The 22,875-nt window shown below is 37.9% G+C and overlaps 1 protein-coding gene across 1 annotated transcript; it reads right to left on the bottom strand.

Annotated features, from left to right (window-relative positions):
- Positions 1–367: 367 nt before the first annotated feature.
- On the bottom strand, positions 368–5,492 carry vip (vasoactive intestinal peptide). The gene is made up of 6 exons (XM_066679722.1): positions 5,363–5,492; positions 4,430–4,534; positions 3,065–3,169; positions 2,235–2,366; positions 1,553–1,661; positions 368–883 (listed from the first exon to the last, which is right to left on the bottom strand). Coding segments are annotated over exons 1-6 (462 nt in total). The 5' UTR covers positions 5,365–5,492; the 3' UTR covers positions 368–874.
- Between the last annotated feature and the right edge of the window lie 17,383 nt (positions 5,493–22,875).

Below are 22,875 nucleotides of genomic sequence, written 5' to 3'. Positions count from 1 at the left end.
AGTAAGGTTTGGCAGAGTCCCTAATTTTCCTGACGGTCAAGGGGCTTGAATCCTAGACCTGCCCGTCTAAATGACTTGATTTTCTGTGCTTTGATTCACTCTACCTACAGTCTACATGTCTTTTGTTCTTTCATTTATTTTTCCAGATTAAAAGATATCAAGAACGCAAGCCCTTAGTTATTTCAAAGAGAGCTCTGTCTTGGTGGCATGATGGTTTAAAGTAACAGTTCTTGAGCAGTTACAATGACTGATGCGCCACTGACATTGAGTGCAGTCAAGAGTTGAATAGCTCTTCAAACTTTTATTATACTTTTGAATGGCAAAAATAAAGATTTCCCAATGCCCCTGTCCCACCCAAGCACCCTAAAGTTCCTGTTTTCACTGAGAAACAACAGAGAAGCAACATCGACAGATTCTTATAAAATTATTCTGATTTACAAAATGCATGGACATCAGAGCATATTACATTTTCACTCATTGCTTGAAGCTAATGTTAACATCATTGAGATCTGGTTGATGCTCCACTTGTGGTCTTCAGGTCCAAACGTTGTGTTCTCTGTTTACACTATTCCAGCCAACAACTTATTTAAATGCATTTATTGAGCTATCACTTACAGAGAACATGCCTAAGGTATGTGCCTAATTCAGAGCCACAACTCATTATACATGTATACCTCCAGGCCAAAAATCTCTCATCAAAATGTTCTTATTATATACAATGTAAACATTTACTTTATAGGTAACCACATGTTATGTATTTTGATATTATGTTGAGACACTTTGTTTTAGAGTTAAATGCTGTTTTCCTTTACTCTGTATATGGAATGTCTATGACAGTCACTGGTAACTGTGGGTTCTTATCAGGTGGCCATCCTCAGAGCGGCTAATTGAGAGAAAATGTGAGAAAGCAAAGGGGGAGGGAGAGAAGAGAGAGAGAAAGAATTGAACATGCATAAGTAATTAATGAGCAGTGATAAGTTACACAGCCTAACACTGAGGGGGGAAGTGTGAAAGAGAGAAAAAGTGAGTGTGCAGTGGTTCCTATTATCTAACTGAAAGGATTTACTGGTATATAATACACAAACTTAAATAAGTGCAGGTAATAGCCAAATACGGCACTCTACACAATAATAAATGATTTTTCTTTTTTTACATGCACACTCTTCAAATTAAATAAACAGATGCCAATAAATAAATAAATAAATAAAATAAAAAACGGTTCTTAGGCCATATAGGAACCACTTTCAGTTCCCTAAAGGGCCTTTCATTTAATGCTTTCTGTTAATTTTTGCAAATGAAACATTGGGCTGATTTCCCATTCAGGGATTAGGCTTGGTCACTGTTTTTCTTTTCATTGGAAAAATCTCCATACAAAATGCTGCATAGTCTAGGACTAGGCTTAATCCTTGTGCTGGAAATGGTTCCAAAACATGAGCAATTGGTTCTAGAGCATGTATATACCTTTCCTAGTACCATACATGTAATCAAAGGATCATTCAAGGCTGTTTATTTGTAAGGATGTATTTCTCATTTTTCAAAATTTGTGACTCACCAATGGTATATGATTTAGAAGTTCATCAACGGTGATGCCATCATAGCTCTCCCGGTAGGTGGTCTCTCCTCCGGTGGATTCCTCCTGCTCACTGGGAGTGTCTTCTAGACTGAAAATGTATAGAAAACATAAAGGTAGTGATCATATAAAGAGAAAACCGAATGCATATTACTCAGCAAGCATGTAAACATGGTTGAATATAATAATAGAGTAATAATCTAGGTATTCAGCACACTGTCAGCCTGAATAAAATCTTATAACTCCAAAATGCTGAGGATATTTCAGGAGAGAGAAAATGCCTTCTACGTTTTTAAGTGGACTTTAATAAAACAAGTATTTTTTCCCTGTGCTTTCTGGGAAATGTGTGAACATTGACACATTAAATGCTGACATGAAAAATGTTGAAGCTAGCTTTTTAAATCTTATCTAAAGAAAAATGTGTATCTTTACATGAAAAAGATAACCTTCTTTACTTTCAATGGAAATAAAAGTAAAAATATTTAAAGTAATTTTGGAGCATTTATATTGGTCCATTCATTATGAGATTTTCACACAGTGTGAAGGACAGCTGCTGTGTTTAAATGATGTTATAAACTAAAAATTGACAAAAGCAGAGATACACATTTTTCTTTGGACAGTAACGATATGTAAACCAGTGTTTGAGGTTATTTATCCTGCCAACCTTCTTTTTCCTGTTAAGACGGAGTTGAGGTACTTCTTCACTGCCATTTGCTTGCGGAAGCGGCTATAGTTGTCTGTGAATATTGCATCTGAGTGACGCTTCACTGGCACCTGATCTTCCATCAGATCATCACTGGAATTAAAAGGGTGGAGATACACATATTAACATAATATACACTCACTTTAGCTTAAATAACAGTGCTATGCTTTAACAAATTTTTGTTCTGTCATGCTTTGCAACTCCTGCTTTTCTTTAAAACCAAGGAGCAAATCTGATAAAGTGTGATCTTTAATTAAAATTAAAGGTTATTCATTTGTAATTAACCAATAATACAGAAATATGTACTGATAATATACTGCACATTATCAAACTATGGTTGGTTCCCTTTACTTATTTTAATGCCTATGTTCTGAGGAGCAAAGGTGCGTTATTGGTCCCCTTTTTTAGAGATAGCTCTCTTTTGAGGGTTTTCTGTGATATGTTTGCTGAGGAAAGACTCCAGGTTTTCAGCACATCACCAGATCGGTTTCTATAACATTCTCTCACATTTCTCATCCATTCTAATCTCCTCAGTTTAATTAGTGCCGTGTTGCTGCTGGTTCTCTGTTTTCTGCTCTAGGTTCTCCTCATGGCAGGGGGTTGGAAGTTCCACAGAGCAGAGGAAATGATGGTTTCAGAGGGGAAAAACAGCTTTTTCATTCTGAGACATTTTCTAATCTGCTTCTTTACGTCAAAGCATCCCTGAAAAGACTCAAAATCGGAAATCAGCGTAGCATAAAATCGTACAAGCTCAAAATCTCCAGAACTGAGAACCTGAGCTGGATTCATACCTGACTCTCTTCCCAATGAGAGACTCAAGGTAACGGCGCGCTGAGAGCTGACCCAGCAGTTTACTGTAGCCACTGGTGAACAGACCGTCTGCGTGTCTCACCGCCCTGAACACACCACAACGGATATACACAAACACAAACACATATATATTGTGGGTCTCAGCTGATTAGACTACTGCAGTATCATATACCTGCTGCAATATTGTTTCAACAATACTATGGGAAAAGAAAGTTTGAGTGAAAATGAGTAGCTACATATCTTTAACTGGAAATGAACACAAATGTGGTAGGTTTTGTGTGCAAATTTTACTTCACAAAATCTCTTAACTTGATAAGTATATAACAAATACAAAAATTGGCAAAACATTTGCTCACCAAACACTAGAGAACATATCAAATCTGATCGATGCATAACAGCTTTTATTAACCCAGACTTTGAAATTTGAAGTCTAATTTGGTCCAAATTTAGAAGATTTTGGATCAAACCATTTAACAGTTTTTGAATTTCATTTGAACCAAATATAAACATTGTTTACATGGCAGAGTTGGCAGGCAAAATCGTCTTTTGAACCAGTTTTTGTTGCATGTCACTCTAAAAACGAAGGCTCCACTGGTAACCTTTGGCGACACATTTTAAATGAAGGTTCTTCATGGAACCTTAAATGTTTCAAGAAACTGTTTAAAGACTGGCAAATGATTACTCAAATGATATCTCTGGATGTAGATTACTTAATTTAATGAAAAACATAAACATATGAAGAAAATGTAATATGTAATATTTTCCGTGTCTAGCCCAATGATCAGAAGTGTATCCTCGTGAAGGAAGTGTAGGCTACATCTTTCCACATAGAAAATCAAAAACATATTTCGACTGATTAGTGCTGCGCAAAACTGACGCATGGCTCACATCTAAACCTTGCTTGATAATGTTAAGTTGGAAAAGAGTTGAGGGAAAACGAGCATACACAACAATAAACAACTACGAGAAAAAATCCTTAGACTACGACAATAAACAGCAAACAAACAACCAAAAACTATTTTCTATTTCTAGTTTTCTTTCACTAAAGCGAGAAAAAACTATAGAGACTTAATTTGATTAGGCTTCTGGCGACGTCCATTTTGAGTTTAGTGGGGTAACGACGTCGACAACAGAAAACAAACAACAAAAGACGAGGTGAGAAATTAAACAGAAGTGTTAAAAAGACAACGAAATTGTTCTGAGTGACGACAATAAGCATCTCAGTGTTGAACAGGGCAAACTCTTGGAGTGTTTATAATGGACCACTATAAGCACGGTGCTCATTCAGGAATTGGCTATATATCACTATGCAGTGTGTGTTGTGTTTGGGGAGATTTTCAGCCTACCTCATGGAGGAGTAAGGTAAACTTAAAGCCCGCGAGTAGAAGACGCTGCAGAGCGCGATGAGGAGAAGAAGCTGAGAGCCGTTCTTCTGTAACATCGCTTTAAACCTTAAAAACACAGAAAAATCACTATATCTTTTTACTCTGCATACACTTTACACAATGCAGCAGCTGCACCCACAGCCACACAGCGGTACACTGCCCAAAATACATCAGCGAATGAAGCTCTATTGGGAGTTGTGGTCTTTTGTAAACATATACAGAAGTGTAGGTGAACTTTGTAACATTTCACCATACATAAAAGAAACGGTCGTTTAATGGAATAGACGATGTATTAAATAAAAGCAATTTATAAATCTACAGTTAAACAAGGATCTGTTGCTGTCTTCTTCCACAAAGTACCTTTGCGGGTCCACCACAGCGACGGTAAATGGTACGTGGTAATAGTTCTGTCTGAGAGCGTGCGGTTTTGGACGCAGCCCAGAGTCTGTGAGCAGGAAGAAGATTTGTCCCAGACAGAACAAAACCTCGTATCTCCAATAAAGGTAAACCTTACCGAAAAGGGAAGAAAACACTCTTAACCTTTCAATGTAAGTTAATTTAGTTAGAATTGTGTCTACACGGATTTAACACTGGAGAATTTGCTGTGTAGGATATCTGGATGCAATGTGAACTCAAGCTGATTCTAACAAATGTGACCAAACATTAAAAACTACAAAAAAGGCAAAAAAAGAATAGTAAAATTAAACTCACACGTCAATAATAATAAAAAAATAGGCAAAGAATATAAGCAAAATTTTAGAAATTGTTTGTAGTTTAAATGGAAAAAAATCTTTGATTGCTGAAGCCATAAATTAAGCAAAAGTGAGAAGAAACTACCAATGACGAATGTTCATCAAAACAGTATTTTACATGTGTAATAAAAAGAGCTCTTACATGTGCTGAGGTTTCTGTGTGGATTGGAGTGCTGGTCGTGGTTCTGAAGCCTGTGGAAGCGGATAGAAAAGCTTGTGAAGTTGCTCCTGGGCTCTTTTCCAGAACTGACGTCTCCTCTGACTGCCCCCTCTCCTCGCCTCGTTTTATATCTCTGGATATTTCTCAGCGAATGCAAACACAATCAGATTTGATCTGGCTGGTACGTCACGAGGAGAGTCCCACTGGGACAGGTTCTCTGCGCGCGTTCAATTTTCAGCCGCGCGCTCAAATGAACTTTAACACGCTGATGTTTTATGAATCATTTACACCAGCGAGGTTTTCATCTTCTATTTATGTTGTATCTTGAGTAGTGATAAGTATCTTCTACTTCTACTTTCTGCATCTTACTCTGTTCGAATTCAGGCATTATCATTTAGTTTGTGTGTGTAAACTGGTGTAGACACATTCCTTTGGAGAGTTTATACACTATGATGTGCTAAGAAACCATCTTTATTCAATTTACAATTAAACAGTTTCTGATAACGGTGAAAGACCTGGTAGACCAACAAGACTCCATAACAGATATACAGTTCTTAAGGCTTTCAATTGTGAGAGACAGGAGAAAACCATTGTCCCCTTTTGCTTCAGATCTATTCATCCTTCCTGAGAGAAGACAGCTTAATGTTGTGGGTCTGAAAGGATGTGGAGCTGTCAAGAATCTGTTACTGACAAAAAGAAACAGACAAGAAAGTAAGTCACAAATAAGCTGCTGGTGCTTTCAGAACAATGAACAGAATAACCCAGAGTCCAGACCTTAATATCACTGAATGAGTTTGGCATTACTGAACTGTGAGAAACAGAAAATAAAACCAACATCTGAAATTCAACCTGGGAACAATGACAGTTTGTTATCTTAATGTGCAATATATTGTTATGTTTTATTGTGAATTGAGAGCTGATATTTATTTTGATCTGTTTACTACATAACTTAGTAATTTTCTGTAAGAAAAATATAAGTACTTCAGATGCGAAATTAGGGGGGAAATAGGGGGGAAAGCTTTGTTTACAATCCTAAAACTTTAAGACAACTGCAGAGATGTAAAAATAAAAAATGTAATACACATTACATTATTAATAAAATTAAACATTGCAAAATTAATTGCAAAATTAAATCACAGAAATGAATATATAACACACCGCGACCCTGAAATGGAAAAGCGGAAAAGAAGATGAATGAATGAATGAATGAATATATAGCAAGTATGAAGTAGTTTAGTGTATTGATTTCATTCATTCATTCTTGTTTTGTTAATGCTTCATCCTCTTCAGGGTTTGGGTGGGTCTGGAGCCTACCAAGACTCAATGGGGTAAAGAAGGCACACATTAGTCCCCTAGGCATCCCACACTCACCTAGTCATTCACACACTCACATCTATGGACTAATAGGCACAGACAATCCTGTATCAGTATGCGTTTTTGGAACTGGAGTCAACCCAAGCAGAAACAAGAAAACACACCAAACACTAAAACAGAAACCTGAGGTGGGGATTTAACCCAAAATCCTGGGAAATGTGTGGCAAATGCACCACCTGTAGTAGATGAGCAGCTGTATGCCAGCATTTCATCACCAACAACAGTGCCAAGCGTCAATTTGGGTGGTGTAACACACTGTCACTGGGCTCTGTAGCAGTTGAACTTACTTTGTGGAGTGACAAATCACCCTTCCCTAAATAGCAGTTTGATGGACGAGACTGGGATTGGTGAATGCCTGACTATATTGTGTCAACTGTAAAATTGGAGGAGGATTAATGCTATGGGGTTGTTTTTTCAGGGGTTGGCCTATGCCCCATTGAAGGAAACTTTTAGCGCTTCAGCATACTAAGACATGTTGGACAATTGTATGCCTCCATGTTTTTGGGAAAATTTTGTTGGGAGCAGTTCCTCTTCTAGCATGACTGTGCACCTGTGCACAAAGCAAGGTCCATAAAGGCTTGTTTGGGTGAGTTTGGTGTGCAAGACCTCACACGGAGGCCTGACCTCAACTTCATTAAATATCTTTGAGGTTCAATTGAAGGGAGATTGTGAAGCAGGTGATCTCGTCCAACAATAACATCTGACCTCACAGATGCTCTTCAGGATAAAGGGGCAAAGATTCCTAATGACAACTTCCAAAATCTTGTAGAAAGCTTTTTGGGCAATATGGAAGTCGTTATAGTGGCAGAGAGAGGTCAGATTCCATATTAATGCCTATGCATTTAGAATAGGATATTATAAAATCTGTAGAATTAATATGTAGGTCTTTCAATACGTTTGTCCATATAGTGTATCAAAATTGTAATAAAGTATTTTAGGCTATTTCTACCCTTCCATTCTTCACACAATTCACAAAATGTCAAGGGCAGCTGGCATTTTCAAATGATGAAGATTTTTATATGACATTAGTCATGCAACAAGATGAGTTGAGATTTTAACATATGTTGCAAATCAAAGGAATAGTCTCAGGGGAATCTGAGGCCTTTCTGCATGGCAGACACATAAACTCTGCTTCAAATCATCATAACAGTGGAATAAACATGTTTCCCTATGGTACAAACCCTAATGTATTTAATGCTGACAGTGATTCTATTAGCATTGTGATTGAGTCAAGACTGGGATGAGGCTGTAACACACCCAGCAGTCTGGTGTTAGCAAGCCAACCCAGAAACATCCCAGAGCCTCATTAACAAACTCAAACTTTACTAAACAGACCCCATGTCCATCACATAACTGAAAAAAAGGAAAAGAAATTGCATCATATAATTCCTTGATTTATTCACAATCAATCTATTAAACTAGACTAAGACCTCCACTAGAACACTATACACTTCATACTTATCCAGCTGTTTCCATGAGGCAGATTCACCAAGAGACATCCAGTTAAAGGTGAAATTCACAATTGTAATTCTAAAAAAAACAAACATTTTTATACAATTCAGACGATGTTTCCTCACCGTTTGCTAGCTCTCATGTCTCTTTGCATTTTCACATTTTCAAAACTTGTCTAATGTGAAGCCCCAGTGTCAGAAAAGGCTAAAAAAACAGTGTCTCTGTCTTTTATGTTATGATTTTATGTTCTCTTTCTGCTCATGGCAGAGAAAAGGCATCTGAAGATGTTTTGACCACAGAGAGACAATGAACAGACCTCCCAACGTTGAAAATCCTGAACCAAGATGAGGATATTGCTCTACTCTTGCTCCATAGGTGGGTAATATTGACTTATTTTTGATGTTTCAGTTTACATAAGATGGAAATATCTCCATATTCCAAGTAATTTTGGAGCATTTCTATTGGTACATTCATCATGAAATTTTCGCAATATATCAAGGACACCTGCTGGGTTCAAAGATGTAGTAAATTAAAAATTGACAAAATTGAGGTATATTTTTTCCTTTGGACAGTGTTTATACGTAATGCTACAGTATATAACCATCAGTGGCGGATGCTGGTCTTTCAAGGAGGGGAAGCTCAATTTCGGCCTACATCATAAAATGTGTCGGTTTATTTATACGTAAATTCTACCCTTCGTTCCTTTTTAAGAAAATGATCTTTGACCCTGTCGTACCAACAAGGCGTCTTTTCTAGGGACTTGACTAGTGTCCTCTCAATGGCCAGCAGAGCTAGGCTGCTTAAACGGCCTTGGCCCATGTGAAGTGTGTCCGCCTGTGCTCCCACGGATCTTTACACCAAAGGATCGCTGATTCACTCATTTTGCTGTCAATCAAAAAGGGATTCAGCCTCAGACAGATCATCCAATCATCATACAGAAGCTGAGCGTCCGGGCCAACCGAGGCCAGCCCACTGCCCCATAGACCCCCAGAGACGCTGAGCGTCCGATGGGCGGGACAAAGCCCAGCATTTATCAAATGACACGTCTCGTTTCGTTGCACTTCGCTGCTTCGCTATTGAACTCTGTGGATGCTCAGCGTCCTCACAGTTTAAAGCACTGTGAAACTGCGGGAATGATTGAGAGGAAAGCCGCGTCTTTACCAGTGATAAGAAGCTGATTCTGAACAAAAGTTAAGTGCGTTGTAGTGCATATTTATTCAATGACATGTACACACAACAGTATATATTTGATCACTTATTTTTTTACATTTTAGGGGAAGCTGAGCAGTCTTAGAGCAATCGCCACTGATAACCATATCTTTGTAGATATAAGCTCATCTAAAATGTCTTCTGAAATGAAGGGCATTTTCTAGGCATTTGATTATTTTTGCTAATGTAACAGGCTCTTATCTTCTGGGAAGGCTTTGCACATAGCTGTGAGGATCTGATGGCACTTGATCAGGTCATCTGGATCCAAAATGTCTCTCCAACTCAAGCAAGGTATTGATTTTATGATCATTACAACAGAACATGCAGTTCCACTGGACACAGTATTCTAGACTTTATACACCTCTAGCTCACACTTGGCATTGGGATTGTATGTGCAGCTTCTGTTCTAGGGCCTGTTCTGTTGGTTAATGCATTTATTAATGCAGAGATTATACACAGAAGATTCACTAGATTAGGAAAACCTACCTTGTATCTACACCTTGTCTGATCCACTCCTATCAACACAACTCACATTAAAACACCACCACATTCGTGAAACTGCAGCACTGAGCATGATCCACCACCTAGATAAGACCTATTCTTTAGTAGTCCTGTAGGTATCCTGACCATAAAAGAGCAAGGTGAAATGGAGATAAGAATGTATACAGAGAAACATATATATATTTATCTAAAAAGGAACAGAAAGCTATAACATAAAATGTTCATAATTGCTTCTGATGTCTGAGACATGGTTTTAAATCAGTGTGTGTGTGTGTGTGAGGGAGGGAGAGAGAGAGAGAGAGAGAGACAGGGAGAGAGAGAGAGAGAGATTCTAGCAGACCAGACTGAGACACTTTGTTTTTAGCCAGTAACAGACACTGGGGCTTCGTAAACACATTAGACCATTTTTGAGCATACAAACCTAAGAGCTAACAAATGGTGATAAAATTCTAATGAATTTTACAATCGTGAATGTTGCATTTTATGTAGCTGAAATCACTAGTTAAAAATTGTATCTACAAACATATTCATTTTAAAGTGCACAATACAGTGGGCTAATGCTGAATCATTAATGAATAATGGAAAAAGAACTGAAATGACTGTCATATGTAATAACGGCACCAATGCACCAGAGTCTAGAGTGTAAAATATTTAATCACAAACTTTTCCTGAAAGCTCTTTAGACTCTTATTGAGACCTTTATTTTTAGAATATAGAGATCCAGTTAAAGCTACAATAGCTAAGAAAAGCTCCCAATCCCTACAGATTGACTGGAGAAAGCTGGAAAATATATCTCCAGGACTAGGTGGGTGACTGATGGTCTAAATGACCAATACTGAAACTTCAACAGGCTAAACACAGACTTAGAATGATACTGAAATACCTCTGACATAAGCCCATGAAGACGTGATCGGGTATGGCTCACATTCCAGCAGTAAAGCATATGAGATGGCTTTGTGTTATAGGCAGTGATGTGCCTGACTCACACACACAGAGACATTCAGTGAGTGAGTGCACCTGTCAACTGTATTCACCTTCTGTTAGCACAAAGCAGATGATGGATGAGGGAGACACCATCTTGTTTACATAAACAAAACAACAGGAAAGTGACAGGAAAGATAGGGATAAGTAAAGTGTATAAAGAAATTGACAGAGCAAGGGCCTGGCCTTAAGGTTAAAGAAATACACCCTACATTTATGTGCCAAAATGTATTTCCCAATACATTTTCCAACGTTCACATCTTTTATTTTTAAATCATGTGTAAAATTACATAGTAGCAACATCCAAATATCCTATTAAGTGTTTTAGTAGTTAATGTGCTCACCATTAAAAGAAAAGGAATAAAGAATGATAAGTCTTAATGTTGACATTTTAAATCATCCTTTAATTAGAGCACTTCATTAACAGAATTTCACAGTCATTTTACTGTCATTCTAGAGCACTAAAATCACATTAAGCGTCAGGAATACACTTCATAGACTGAGACCAATTCACCTGAGATTCACACTAATCCAATTTCTGCCATACTGTAGCTATAGATTAATGCTATAAGCTATTGGCTTAAAAATGTAACTGACATACAATAATATTAAATTTAACAGTACATTTTAAGGTTTGATGCAGCTAGCAGAGAATGTTCCTACAACGTTGGATAATGGGCTGTTACTTTTTAAAATCTGAATAATATTTTAATGAAAATATTTTTGATATAATGTTAATATAAATGTAAAAAATATATGTTTACAATTTCAAAATAATGCTCCTGTAAGTTTTAAATATGGTTAAATATGAACTAATGCATAATGTCAGGGCCACAGATGATACTGAGAACATTTATGGATATTCTTAATGCAACAGTTGGAAAATGTTTTACGGATGTATTTGAGGGCAGGAAGAGTATTGTTATAGAACAAAATATTCTTTTTTAAATGTGCACCCAAGCAAGGTGCTCAACTTGTGTACTGTTACTATAGCTAAGGAGACGATGCCAAAAATACCCTTGGATCTTTAGCATTTTATTGCATGGCACATCCAGTTTCCAGATGCTGTTGTGCTGTGCATTATGGAGCACCTGGACTCTGGAGAAGCATTTGATGACCAATTGATAGAGACAGATTTGCGCTGAATGAGGAGCTTGGGTGGAGGAAGACACGCCTCCATGATGAGTCAGTTTTTATGCAGTTCTCTGCAGAAAGAACATTTAGTGACCTTAACCGCACATCAGATGATTTCATGTGCTCTTTACCTCAGTCTGGATATTCTGTACAGAGTGATTAATGGAGGAGTTAAAGAGTAGCACTGGCCGCATTAAATCAACACCAGCCAAACACAAGAGCCTTTCAGTTTGGTGACTGTACAGCTGATAATCCATTTGTCCCAACACTAAAATCTGAGGCAACATAGTCACTCCTAAGGCTTTATATGAATGTTATATAAATCTTGAATAGCACAAATGTTTCTATCAGGAGTAGCTCACTAGTTCAAGCATGATTAGGAGTTAGGAGAAGAAGCATGCAAAAGTATAGCTGAACTTTTAACTGTTATACAAAGAATGGTATGAAGAATAGAAAATGCATAAATGAATGAATATAAAAAAATGTTGATACTTTCTACCACTGCTGAGCTCACTCAAAAAACTCAAAAAGCATCATATTATGACTCATATTTTGACATAATTGCCTACAGTCATCATTCACCATCTTAGAAATACCTGTTCAGGGCATATACGTACAATTACTAATTAAAGTCCATCTGTTGATGCAAGTTGCAGGAACCCTGTATCTCGTCCATCATTGGTCAAAGTCTGATCACAGGACCACCACTTTAGGCCAAGCCATTTATACTATAGTAGTGACAATGACACAACATAATAGTTTGTGTGATGATATCATGAGATTTTTGGTATGTCAGAGTCATTGAGATCGGTCCACCACACAAAACAATATCCAGCTAAAGGCAGCTCTGTAGAAGCCCTGACTGTTAAAATATATCATGTAAGTCTGAATAGAGTTGCAGCATCAAACTGTCTTCCGGAGATTGTTCAGCGTTTTTAAACTTTCGCTGAAGTCATGACACAGAGAGAATGAGAAACTTTTTGGATCATCTTATTTTCTGTAGTCTAGAGCATTGTTTTGGTGTATGTATTATATTTAATTACTATGGACATCCTTCCTATTTTTCAAACATAAAATCCTGGTGACATTCACGATTAAAAAAGACAAAAACAAACACTTTTCATAAAATTCAGAGGACCTTTCCTCACCATATGCTAGTCGTTTTGCACACAGCTATGAACAGACAACAGCTGTTTTTTTTTCCTCAAATGTACCATTCCACCTTAAAAGATGTGCATCTGAACAAGAACAGCAGGTCCCCACAATCATATATGTTCCATTTAAAGGAACACTAGGTCATATTCATTTCTTATCTGTAACCGCTTATCCAGTTAAGGGTCACGGTGGGTCCAGAGCCTACCTGGAATCATTGGGCGCAAGGCAGGAATACACCCTGGAGGGGGCGCCAGTCCTTCACAAGGCAACACACACACTCACACCTACGGACACATTTAAGTTGTGTCCTACCAATGTGTGTTTTTTTGGACCATGGGAGGAAACTGGAGCACCTGGAGCAAACCCACGTGGATATGGGGAGAACACACCAACTCCTCACTGACAGTCACCCGGAGCGGGAATCGAACCCACAACCTCAGGTCCCTGGAGCAGTGTGACTGCGACACTACCTGCTGCGCCACCGTGCCGCCCCTAGGTCATATTTGTACCCTAAAATCAAGGTTTCAGAATAATTTTGATGCTTCACTGATGTGTAATAATGAGAATAGAGCTTCTGTCTTGCTATTGACTGCTCAGCACTGCAGAAACTGCACTATGTAACTTTTGGAAAAGTTAAAAGTGGAAACCACCACTCACTCCCCCTTGATTTCCAGACTGTGCTGTAAAAGTAAGATTACTACCTTACAGGCGAAATTCACTATTTTATTCAAAAAACACTTTGTTTCCTCACCATTTGCCAACCTGACATCAGTTTGCATGCTCAAAACTGGTCTAATGTGTTTACACCTAAACCTAGTGTCAGTAAATATGTAAAAAAACAATGTGTCTTGGTCCAGTATGCTAGATTTTCTCTCTCTCTGCTCACAGGAGGGAAAGTGCATCTGGAGTATTTTAAACAACAGAGATACCTCTAAATGTTTAAAAGCATGAACTGAGATGAGGATATTGCTCTATTCTTGCTCCATAGGTGGGTAATATTAATGTCACGCCTGCATCTCAAGACTCCATATCCCAGAATGCACCAGACAGTCACATGACTCTACACTGGTCTCACTCACCAGAATTCTAATGATGCACACCTGTTTGTATGCCTATATATACCCCATGCCCTGCATAGTCCCTTGCCGAGTATTGCCATGGTTCGTCCAAGCATTATCTTGAAACGTGTTCATCCTGATATCTTGTTGCCTACCTCTTGTTTGTCCTTACCATTTGTCTTTTGCCTCGTCCCTCTGTTATTGTTTATATCCTCAGGTTTTTGGACTCTGCCTGATTTGTGACTACGCTTGTTGCTACAAACCTTGTGTCATGACAGGACAGAGAGCAATCAAAAAGCAAGCAAGGTTCAAAAACAGGGAGCAAACAGTACCTCAGAGAATAAGCGAAAAGATATATGGTTAGACTTTGGTTCCATTCAGATGTAGTTACTATAAAATAAATAACCTGGACATGCATGTCAGTAAAAGGATTTAACATACAATGTTGTATATTTAATAAAAACTACGTATGATTTTTTTTTTTGCCCCTGGGGTCCCCCTACCATTCCAGAGTGTAATTTATAAGGTTAAAATATTACCTAGTGTTCTTATAAGAGGTAAATATTGGTATACCTATGTAATTAAATCTAATAAAATGATTAGTGGGTGAGTAGGTATGAAAATTAAGACTACAATAGATTTAGTACCTCTACACTCCACTGTCTAATTAAACTATGCTGCACCCATTACTTTAATACGATTTACTCTTATTAGAGTATGTGATCTGTGATGAGTTTAAGACTCATGGGAATGAGACCATGTAAAACCACTGCTCGAAATCCTAATGGAAATCATGACTCTGGTATCACCCAATAGCCCTGCGACTGATCAATTAGGCAAACCCTTCAGAGCATCTCCAGCTAATGCTGTAAACTCGCATCTGTATCTCTGGCCACACGCAGGATATTAGGTCCAATAATGCTTTCAGAGCATCATTAGGGATCTAATCAAAGCCAAGGTCTATGGAGCAATGCTCCTGGGACCTCCACTCAGCTCGACCAATCACATTACGGGTCTTTTTCTTCTCCGTGTGGTCCATACACACAGTTTTGAACTGCATTTCTTTCAATGCTAACAAGGTAAGGTCTATGCATATAATGTATGTCATCCTCCTGTCCTTTAAAAATAAACTTTACCTTTGCTCTAAAGAGATGGAAAATGTTTTTTGTGAAATTTTATTTCTAATGTTGCAAACAATGCACAAAATCATATCTATCTCTAATTTAAAAGGCCAAATATGGAAAGGACACACACCAGTTGATGCCTGTTTTTTGCTACATAAATTACAGATGGTGTTCACGTCTTCTGTATTTATATATGAGATTCAGTGTAGATCTTTATGTAATACATTGGATGCAATTTATAATCTTGTGTATATCTTATATAGTTACTTACTTACTTACAGGTACACTTAGATAAGCACTTTTTCAGACACCCAAGGATGCTTTACAATAAACACTGCACAGAATGCCATTCCGTTTAACACTCAGTCAACATACACACACACACACACACACACACACACACACACACACAACACACTGGTCAGAAGCAGCAGCCAAAATGTCTGGAGGACTGCATCAAACACTAGGGGATTCCCCCAGCATAGTGTGCCAATCCGTAACTGGGCATACACACAGACATTATTCACATACACATTAATTTACTCACACAAAGAATATTTTTTTGTTTGTTTGTTTTGAGTGTGTGTTTTTGAGTATTTATTTCACCTACCCTCCATATGTTTGGACTGTGGGAGGAAACTTGAGACCCCGGAGGAAACCCTCGCAGACAATGTGAGAACATGGACGCTCCACCGCAGATGAGACTTGAACCCAAGATCCCAGAACTGAAAGGGTGAATATATTAACCACCAAGCCACCATTATAATAAGGGCTGCATGATGGCACAACAGGTAGTGTTGCTCTCACACAGCTCCAGGGTCCTTAGGTTGTGGGGTGAACCTGCCTCTGAACACTGTCTTTCTCCCACAAGCCAAAAACAAATGATTTGTATAACCAACCTGCCTACAAAATTCTCACAGGTGTGAATGAATGTGTGAGCAAGTGATGACTTGTGATTGACTGTTGCCCCGTCCAGGTTGTGTTCCAGCCTTGTGCTCATTGATTCTGGGTAGGCTGCGAACCACCACGACCCTCAACTGAAATCAGTTACAGACAGCAATAATTATATTATATTTGGACTATAGTTGCTACACTTTTCCAGAAATGTTGATAGTAAAATTACATAAAAACAAGAATCTGTGATTTGTTCATTCTTCTGAGTCTCTTGAAGATTTCCAGCATTTTCAGTAACTAACATTGTTTTGTAAATATAAAAAAATTATAGAAGATGAATATAAAACATATAAATGATTTAACTGAACATATAAATGATATAAATAAAAACTATAAATATAAATCCACTAAAGCCTCAGTTCTTGCAAGCAAATATAGTGTCATGGCCTGACACTTTGTGCCAAACTAAATTCATTCATTGCTTATCCTGTTAATGGTCGGGGTTGGTCCAGAGTCCACCTGGAATCACTGGGTCTAAGGCATTCACACCTATGGCAAATTTAACATGGCCAATCCATGGTGTGCTTGGACTGTGGGAGGAAGCATCCAACTCCTCACAAACCCAGAGTGGGGCTTGAACCCACAACCCAAGGACCCTAGAGCTGTGTGACAGCGAAACTACATGTAGTGCCGCCGTGCCGCCCTTAAAAAGAGAATTGACAAACATTAACAAGAACATTACTAAATGCAAGACTGCAAAGAAATGAGGTCTCTAACAATCGACTATACATAATACTGTGAAAAGACTTAGGAAATCTTGAGTCCATGCAAGGTCGGACTCCATGGTTATACGTATGACTCCTTCAAGCCCTGAGATAGCATTGCATGAGAACATTGCATGCTACTTTGATAAACATAGCTGCTTGGGCTTGGGAGTATATTTGGAAACACATTCTGCTGCAGCATCAAGAAATGCACATTCCTTAAGTGGATATTGAATTCTCTTTGTCAAAGATGAAAGGGACCATCCAAAGAGCGAACAGTGAAAATGCCAACATCTCTCATGTCATGAAGGGTGAGTCAGTGCCCACAGTAGGTGTGACTTACATACTGTATGTGTGAGGGTACCCTTGATGTGGAGGTGTATCATTGGATTTTAGGGAGATTTATGCTGTCCAGATCTGTCTGCTATGGCACATCATGAAATGAAGCATCAGACTGTGACCATGGAGTGTTGAGCAACTAAAATCCTGTATCAAACAAGAATAGGCAAATATTTCACTGTTAAAGGGCTGTTTTTATCAGTATGAATCTAACACTGCAAGGTTAATGACCTTGGTACATTTTCTGATTGCTTTTTTTATGTGTGTGAGCCTAATTCTTTAGGGTCACATTTTACAAAATTATACTAATGTAGTTAATTGCAATAAATATTTTAAATCATTTAGAAAGTATGTATGAATTTAAATGACAATTATTAAGGTTTTAACTGTAAACATAATATATAGTGATTTTCTATTAAACAGATTTTTCTCATCTTCTTGAATTGTAATGGATGCGATGGTATACATTATGTCCAAATATTTTTGGACTCCCCCTCATAACAGTAAATTCAGTTACTTTAAGTTGCACATGTAGTGGACAAAGATATTTAATTATACACCCAGTCACCATGCTCAAAGCCTACCATCAGCTAGAGGTGTATAAAGCCCTCCAGCACTAGGCTTTGGAGTAGTGAAACTTGGCCCCCTGATGTGATGGAACACCATTCAACACATTTGGGTTGAGTATGACTACATCAGTAACCGAATGCGTTTGTGGCTGAATTCCATCCAGTCCTGACACAAATGTTTCAACCTCTTTGAAGTATAGAGGCTGTTACTGCAGCAAAGGATGGCAAACTACTTAATAATCACCTTAATTTTTCTATCAAATATTTCATGAGCATGTGTCCATGAACGTTTGGCCAGAATGAATTTATAATTGTAGATCAAGCTTATATTTCTTTGCCTCTAAGCTCTGTCTGTCTTGCAGTGTATGGTTCCAGTTATGTTGCTTTCTCTTGATGCAGTGTGCGGGATACAAACGCTTGGATCCAATAATACATCGCAGCTTGAAAGACTGAGACACGACTCAGAGGTGACGGTGGCCATATGTGAGGGGGGGAGCTTTATTGAAAAATAATTGAATAAAATGAGTGTGATGGAGACATATTCTTGCAGCTCTTATCTATCTGGGGAGGGGCAAAACTGTTGGTGAAGGGGAAAAAAAAGTCTTCAGAGAGCACACTGGAGTTGGAGAATGCAGCTGGATTTCATACGGATGTCCACACACCCATCTCTATTCTCGGGCTGAGTGTAAGGGAAACACATTCATCACTGTGTCACACAAATGGCATTGTGACTTCAAACATAATTTGAAGGGTTATTGGGTATCTTAACAATGAAAGGGAATTGATTATTAACCTTTGTTAAGGCTGTACACAATAAAAAGGGTTTTCATTCATGGACTTTTTTGCCTATTTATTTTAGGTACATTTAAATAGGCCATCCTGCCAAAATGTTATTGTCATGTTGTGTAATATAGAGATACACAGCATTATAGCCCTCAGTCAGACCATACCAAGTATTGAACTGAAGTGTTGAGGAAAAAAAACGTAAAAATTGAAAAATAGTGCGGGTGCAAGAAGACCAAAGCAGCTAAGTAGATTGATGACATTACTGAGAAGAAAAATAATTAAAAGATCATCAATAAAATGCAAATGTGTCATTATTTACTATGTACAAAAAACAGTACCTAGATTATAATATGCGATGTAATGCAAAGCAGTCATTAGGGACAGAAAGGTCAGGCTGGAAGGTACAGCTTTTGAAGGTTTTGAAGTAACCAAAACAAAAATGGGTGGAGAAACTGTTGAAAAAAAAAGGGAACCATAAATGATCTTACTGCACCATTTTTTCTGTGAAGCATGGTGGAAGCAGTACCAGGCAAAACATTCTTATAAAGTTAAACCTAATTCAGTATGCAGTTCACCAGTTCAAGAGGAAGTACATTTCTGAAAACAAACAGTACAAGCATCAGACTGACATGAAGGTTTGGCAGAGCAGAAGATATTAAGGCATCAAAGTTCTGGTCATATCACTGGATCATAGAGGCAGTTATTGCACGTAAGGATTTGGGATAAAATGCGAAAAATAAATAAAAGCTGATAATACATGATGTGATTGTTTTCACAGAAAGTGTTAAGGCAGGCAGTTGGTTTTCTGTTGCCCACTAAAGCACTGACAATTATACTGTAAACATTGGTCAAGATGTTAGTCTAGTTAATATCTTAGTCTAAAACTGGGAGGGGGTGACCATGAGAGAAACAGAAGAACAAAGATAAATTACACACGTTGCTAAGCAGACAAAAAACAAAAACACATTAAAAATATTTCCTTCTATAACGGAGGCTTTCCCACACTTACGGCTCTTTTGCTTTTCCACTGGCCAAATCTGGTACCTGGTCCCAGGAACCAGGTACATTTTTACAAGTTACAGCAGTTTTCACTATTATTTTTATCAGACTTATAATTCCCTAGAAGCACAGGCAGACACTAGTCATTTCTTTGTTACTGTTTTATTTGAAGCTTTCTTTCTTCAAGTTCACTGTGAAAGAAATTTGACTTTAATACTAAAAATATATATGGCAAAATTCAGAGACCTTGCCTTTTCACACAGCCCAGATTGGAATTTGAGATAACCGAGCAGAGAAAGATCGTAAACCACACTACATGGACGGTTTATGACCCAATGTCTCATAGGGTCAAGAGAAGAATCTTTAGTGATGGCCGAGACACTCCAACGATCAGCTTATGCCCTTTGTTAAACTGCTTAATTTCAAACCACAGAATTAAACTTTAATTCCCATTGGTTTAAAACAGTTGCATATGTGGCATATGGGTAAAACTGTGAAATTAATTCCATTTAGACAATCAAAATGGGTGGAATTAATTTACATGTGTTTAAAATCACCTTTTTCTATGAACTTATGTACGAACCAAGTTAGCCACATGCTCTGTGTGTCATTTGGTTAAGAATGATGTAAAACATGGTTTTGTCTGAATGATATTACTTTGTGTTAACATATAATCTTTTATATTGCAAAAGTATTGCAAGATTCAGAATTCTTGGATATCCATTTAACAGGAACCTTCCTTAAGTTTTTGTGTCATAATAAGTGTCAAGTGTTTAAAGCCTCAAGTGTCATAAATTGGGTACAGGAAACATCCAATCAGGAGCAAGAGATGCTCCAATCATCAATCCCTGAGGACCAATCAGGCATTCAAGGCGAGTTTCCTAAAATCTGGTTAAAACCAGTGGCGCAGAATTTGAATAGTCAGTTAGAGTCAGCTGAGTTAGACTTAGAGTTCAAGGAGAATTCTCAGTTAAGGGAGAGCTCCGTCTCTCGTGAGCTCTTGGTTCAGAGAGAACTGGAGAGAGAACTTTAAAGGAGGACTCTTCAGAACTCCTCAAAGCTCCTAAGCTCTTCTCAGTATCTAACAGACTCTGCTCTCTTCCAGAGAGAATACAGACTCTCTTATGGCTCTCTCTTAAACAGCCTTGGGTTCCTCAAGCAGGGTCTAGACAGAACAAACCCAGAGCAGGAAAAGGAAATGTAGAGAGAGAAGGAAAGAGGAGGGATGGAATTAAGGAGAATGGTGAATCTGCTTCCAGCTTGGAAGCTCAGCTAAGAGAGCACAGAAATTCCAACCTGAAGTTTTATTTTTATTTCTAGTAGAAAAAATATAGTTTAAGAAAAGCTATAGTTTAAATCCAGCAAAGCTCAATGGCACACCCAAAGCTTGAAGGAGACCTCAGACCTCTGACCCTCAAAGTGGTGACAAGAGCTTCAGGATCAGCAAAGAAGAAGAAGGCCACGTGCTCCTACAGAATGATCTTCTGAGCAAAGGCCCAGGAGAATGGGACCTGCATGAATGTATCTCTCACCAGGAGGCAGATCAGCGATGATGGAGAATCCCCACAGAGACCTTCAGAATGCTACCTGCTCCAACGGAGTGGTTGCCGTATCTAAAACCATGTCTCGCGCCAAATGGAAGAAGAGGAACGGCCTCTGCTGCAATGCTACTAGGCCTGTGTCTACAATGCTCCAGAAGGCCCTGCACCAGAAAGCACCACGCAGCAGTGACATAATCCCAGCTATCTCCAGCCCATCTCCAGGGATATGTAAGGTCACATGGTTTTATTTCTTTCATAGCTCAGGAGATTGGTGCTGAATGCTTTGCTGGGATAAACTATAGCCTTTTTAGAATTTAGGGTAATTATCATAGAGAAATTCCCTCATATATTAATGTATCCCTGTTCCCTCATGTATCACTGTAATCCATTTCATTATATGAATGTATAATCAATATTTATTATTTCATATTACATTTAATAAACCAGTTGTCTGATAAAACCTGTCCTTGGTTATTTGTTTGTGTGTGCATCTTTCTTGTACGGAATTATTACTTTAAATCAGATTCATTTTTGAGCCAAGAACCCACGGCGGGTCAATGAGCATATTTCATTAATGATAATTAATTCTAGCTAATTCTACTATATAATATGTAAAGTCATCTAACATGATGACCTACTTGTCCAAGCTAAAATTGGACAGGTAAAGACACTACATATTACTTATTGGCTCCCAAACCTGGAGCTTAATACAATGTATCAAATAATTAATTATTAATCAAATAATAATTAATTATCACTCACTCCACTACATAGGGGTTGTCTAGAAGCTTTAACTTGTGTTCGCTACTTGCCATAAACAAAGTCAAACCATTCTGATTCTTTGACTTCATCTTGGCTGCTGAACTTCCTCTTCAGCTCTACTGGCTTTGCCTTCTTCAAGTTGATCAGAAACCATTCGACTATCCCCAAACTTAATTAAAGGCTCATTTTTCCAGCTCTCTCAATGTCAAATCAATGCTTTGAGTTAACTCATTTTGTAAAATGAAAATTTTTGTAATAAACGAAACATGAACATAAACTATAATGTAAATGTAAATGTCACTTTAATGTAAACAGCTTAAAGATTAAAAAAGTAAAACAGCTCAACTTTGGCTACTGTCTTTCAGAATACACTAAATACAGAAAACTACAGAGCACTTAAAGTATATAAATAGTAGATTTTAAACCATTCCTTACTTATTACTGTCCAGGTTCTTTACGACATTATCTTGTAAACGTGGCACATTACAATTGTGTGTCTTCTTGCTTCCTTATGTGCATGTACAGTGCATGTTTTCACTCATCTGTTGGTCCTTCAAGGTCAGCTTTTTGCTTTGTGAATGCATTGTAATGGTTTTTAATCTGTTGCATCTTACAATGTCAGCATAAAATAACATCATGCATGTGAAATATGTTTACACAAGTAAAACAAACAAACAAATACCTCATTGACTGTGTGCTATGAAGAAGGTAATTGTCTTTAGTCCTCAACACTTTCTTTCTGTATGAACAATCAAATTAGGGTCTTTATTCTTGACACCTTAACTGGAGCACATGAAAATCCATGCTCACTGTTAGATTTCAGGCAGCCATTACAAGCTCATACAAGAACTGA

This window comes from Hoplias malabaricus, chromosome 8 (genome assembly GCF_029633855.1).
Source record: "Hoplias malabaricus isolate fHopMal1 chromosome 8, fHopMal1.hap1, whole genome shotgun sequence".
Lineage (NCBI taxonomy): Eukaryota > Metazoa > Chordata > Actinopteri > Characiformes > Erythrinidae > Hoplias > Hoplias malabaricus.
This window is presented reverse-complemented; position numbering and strand designations above follow the sequence as displayed.

Coding starts and splice junctions, on each gene's coding strand:
- vip (XM_066679722.1), bottom strand. Junction 3,170..4,429: donor TTACCTTACTCCTCCATGAG/GTAGGCTGAAAA, acceptor TGGTGTGTTCAG/GGCGGTGAGACACGCAGACG. Junction 1,662..2,234: donor GTCTTAACAGGAAAAAGAAG/GTTGGCAGGATA, acceptor ATACATTTTCAG/TCTAGAAGACACTCCCAGTG.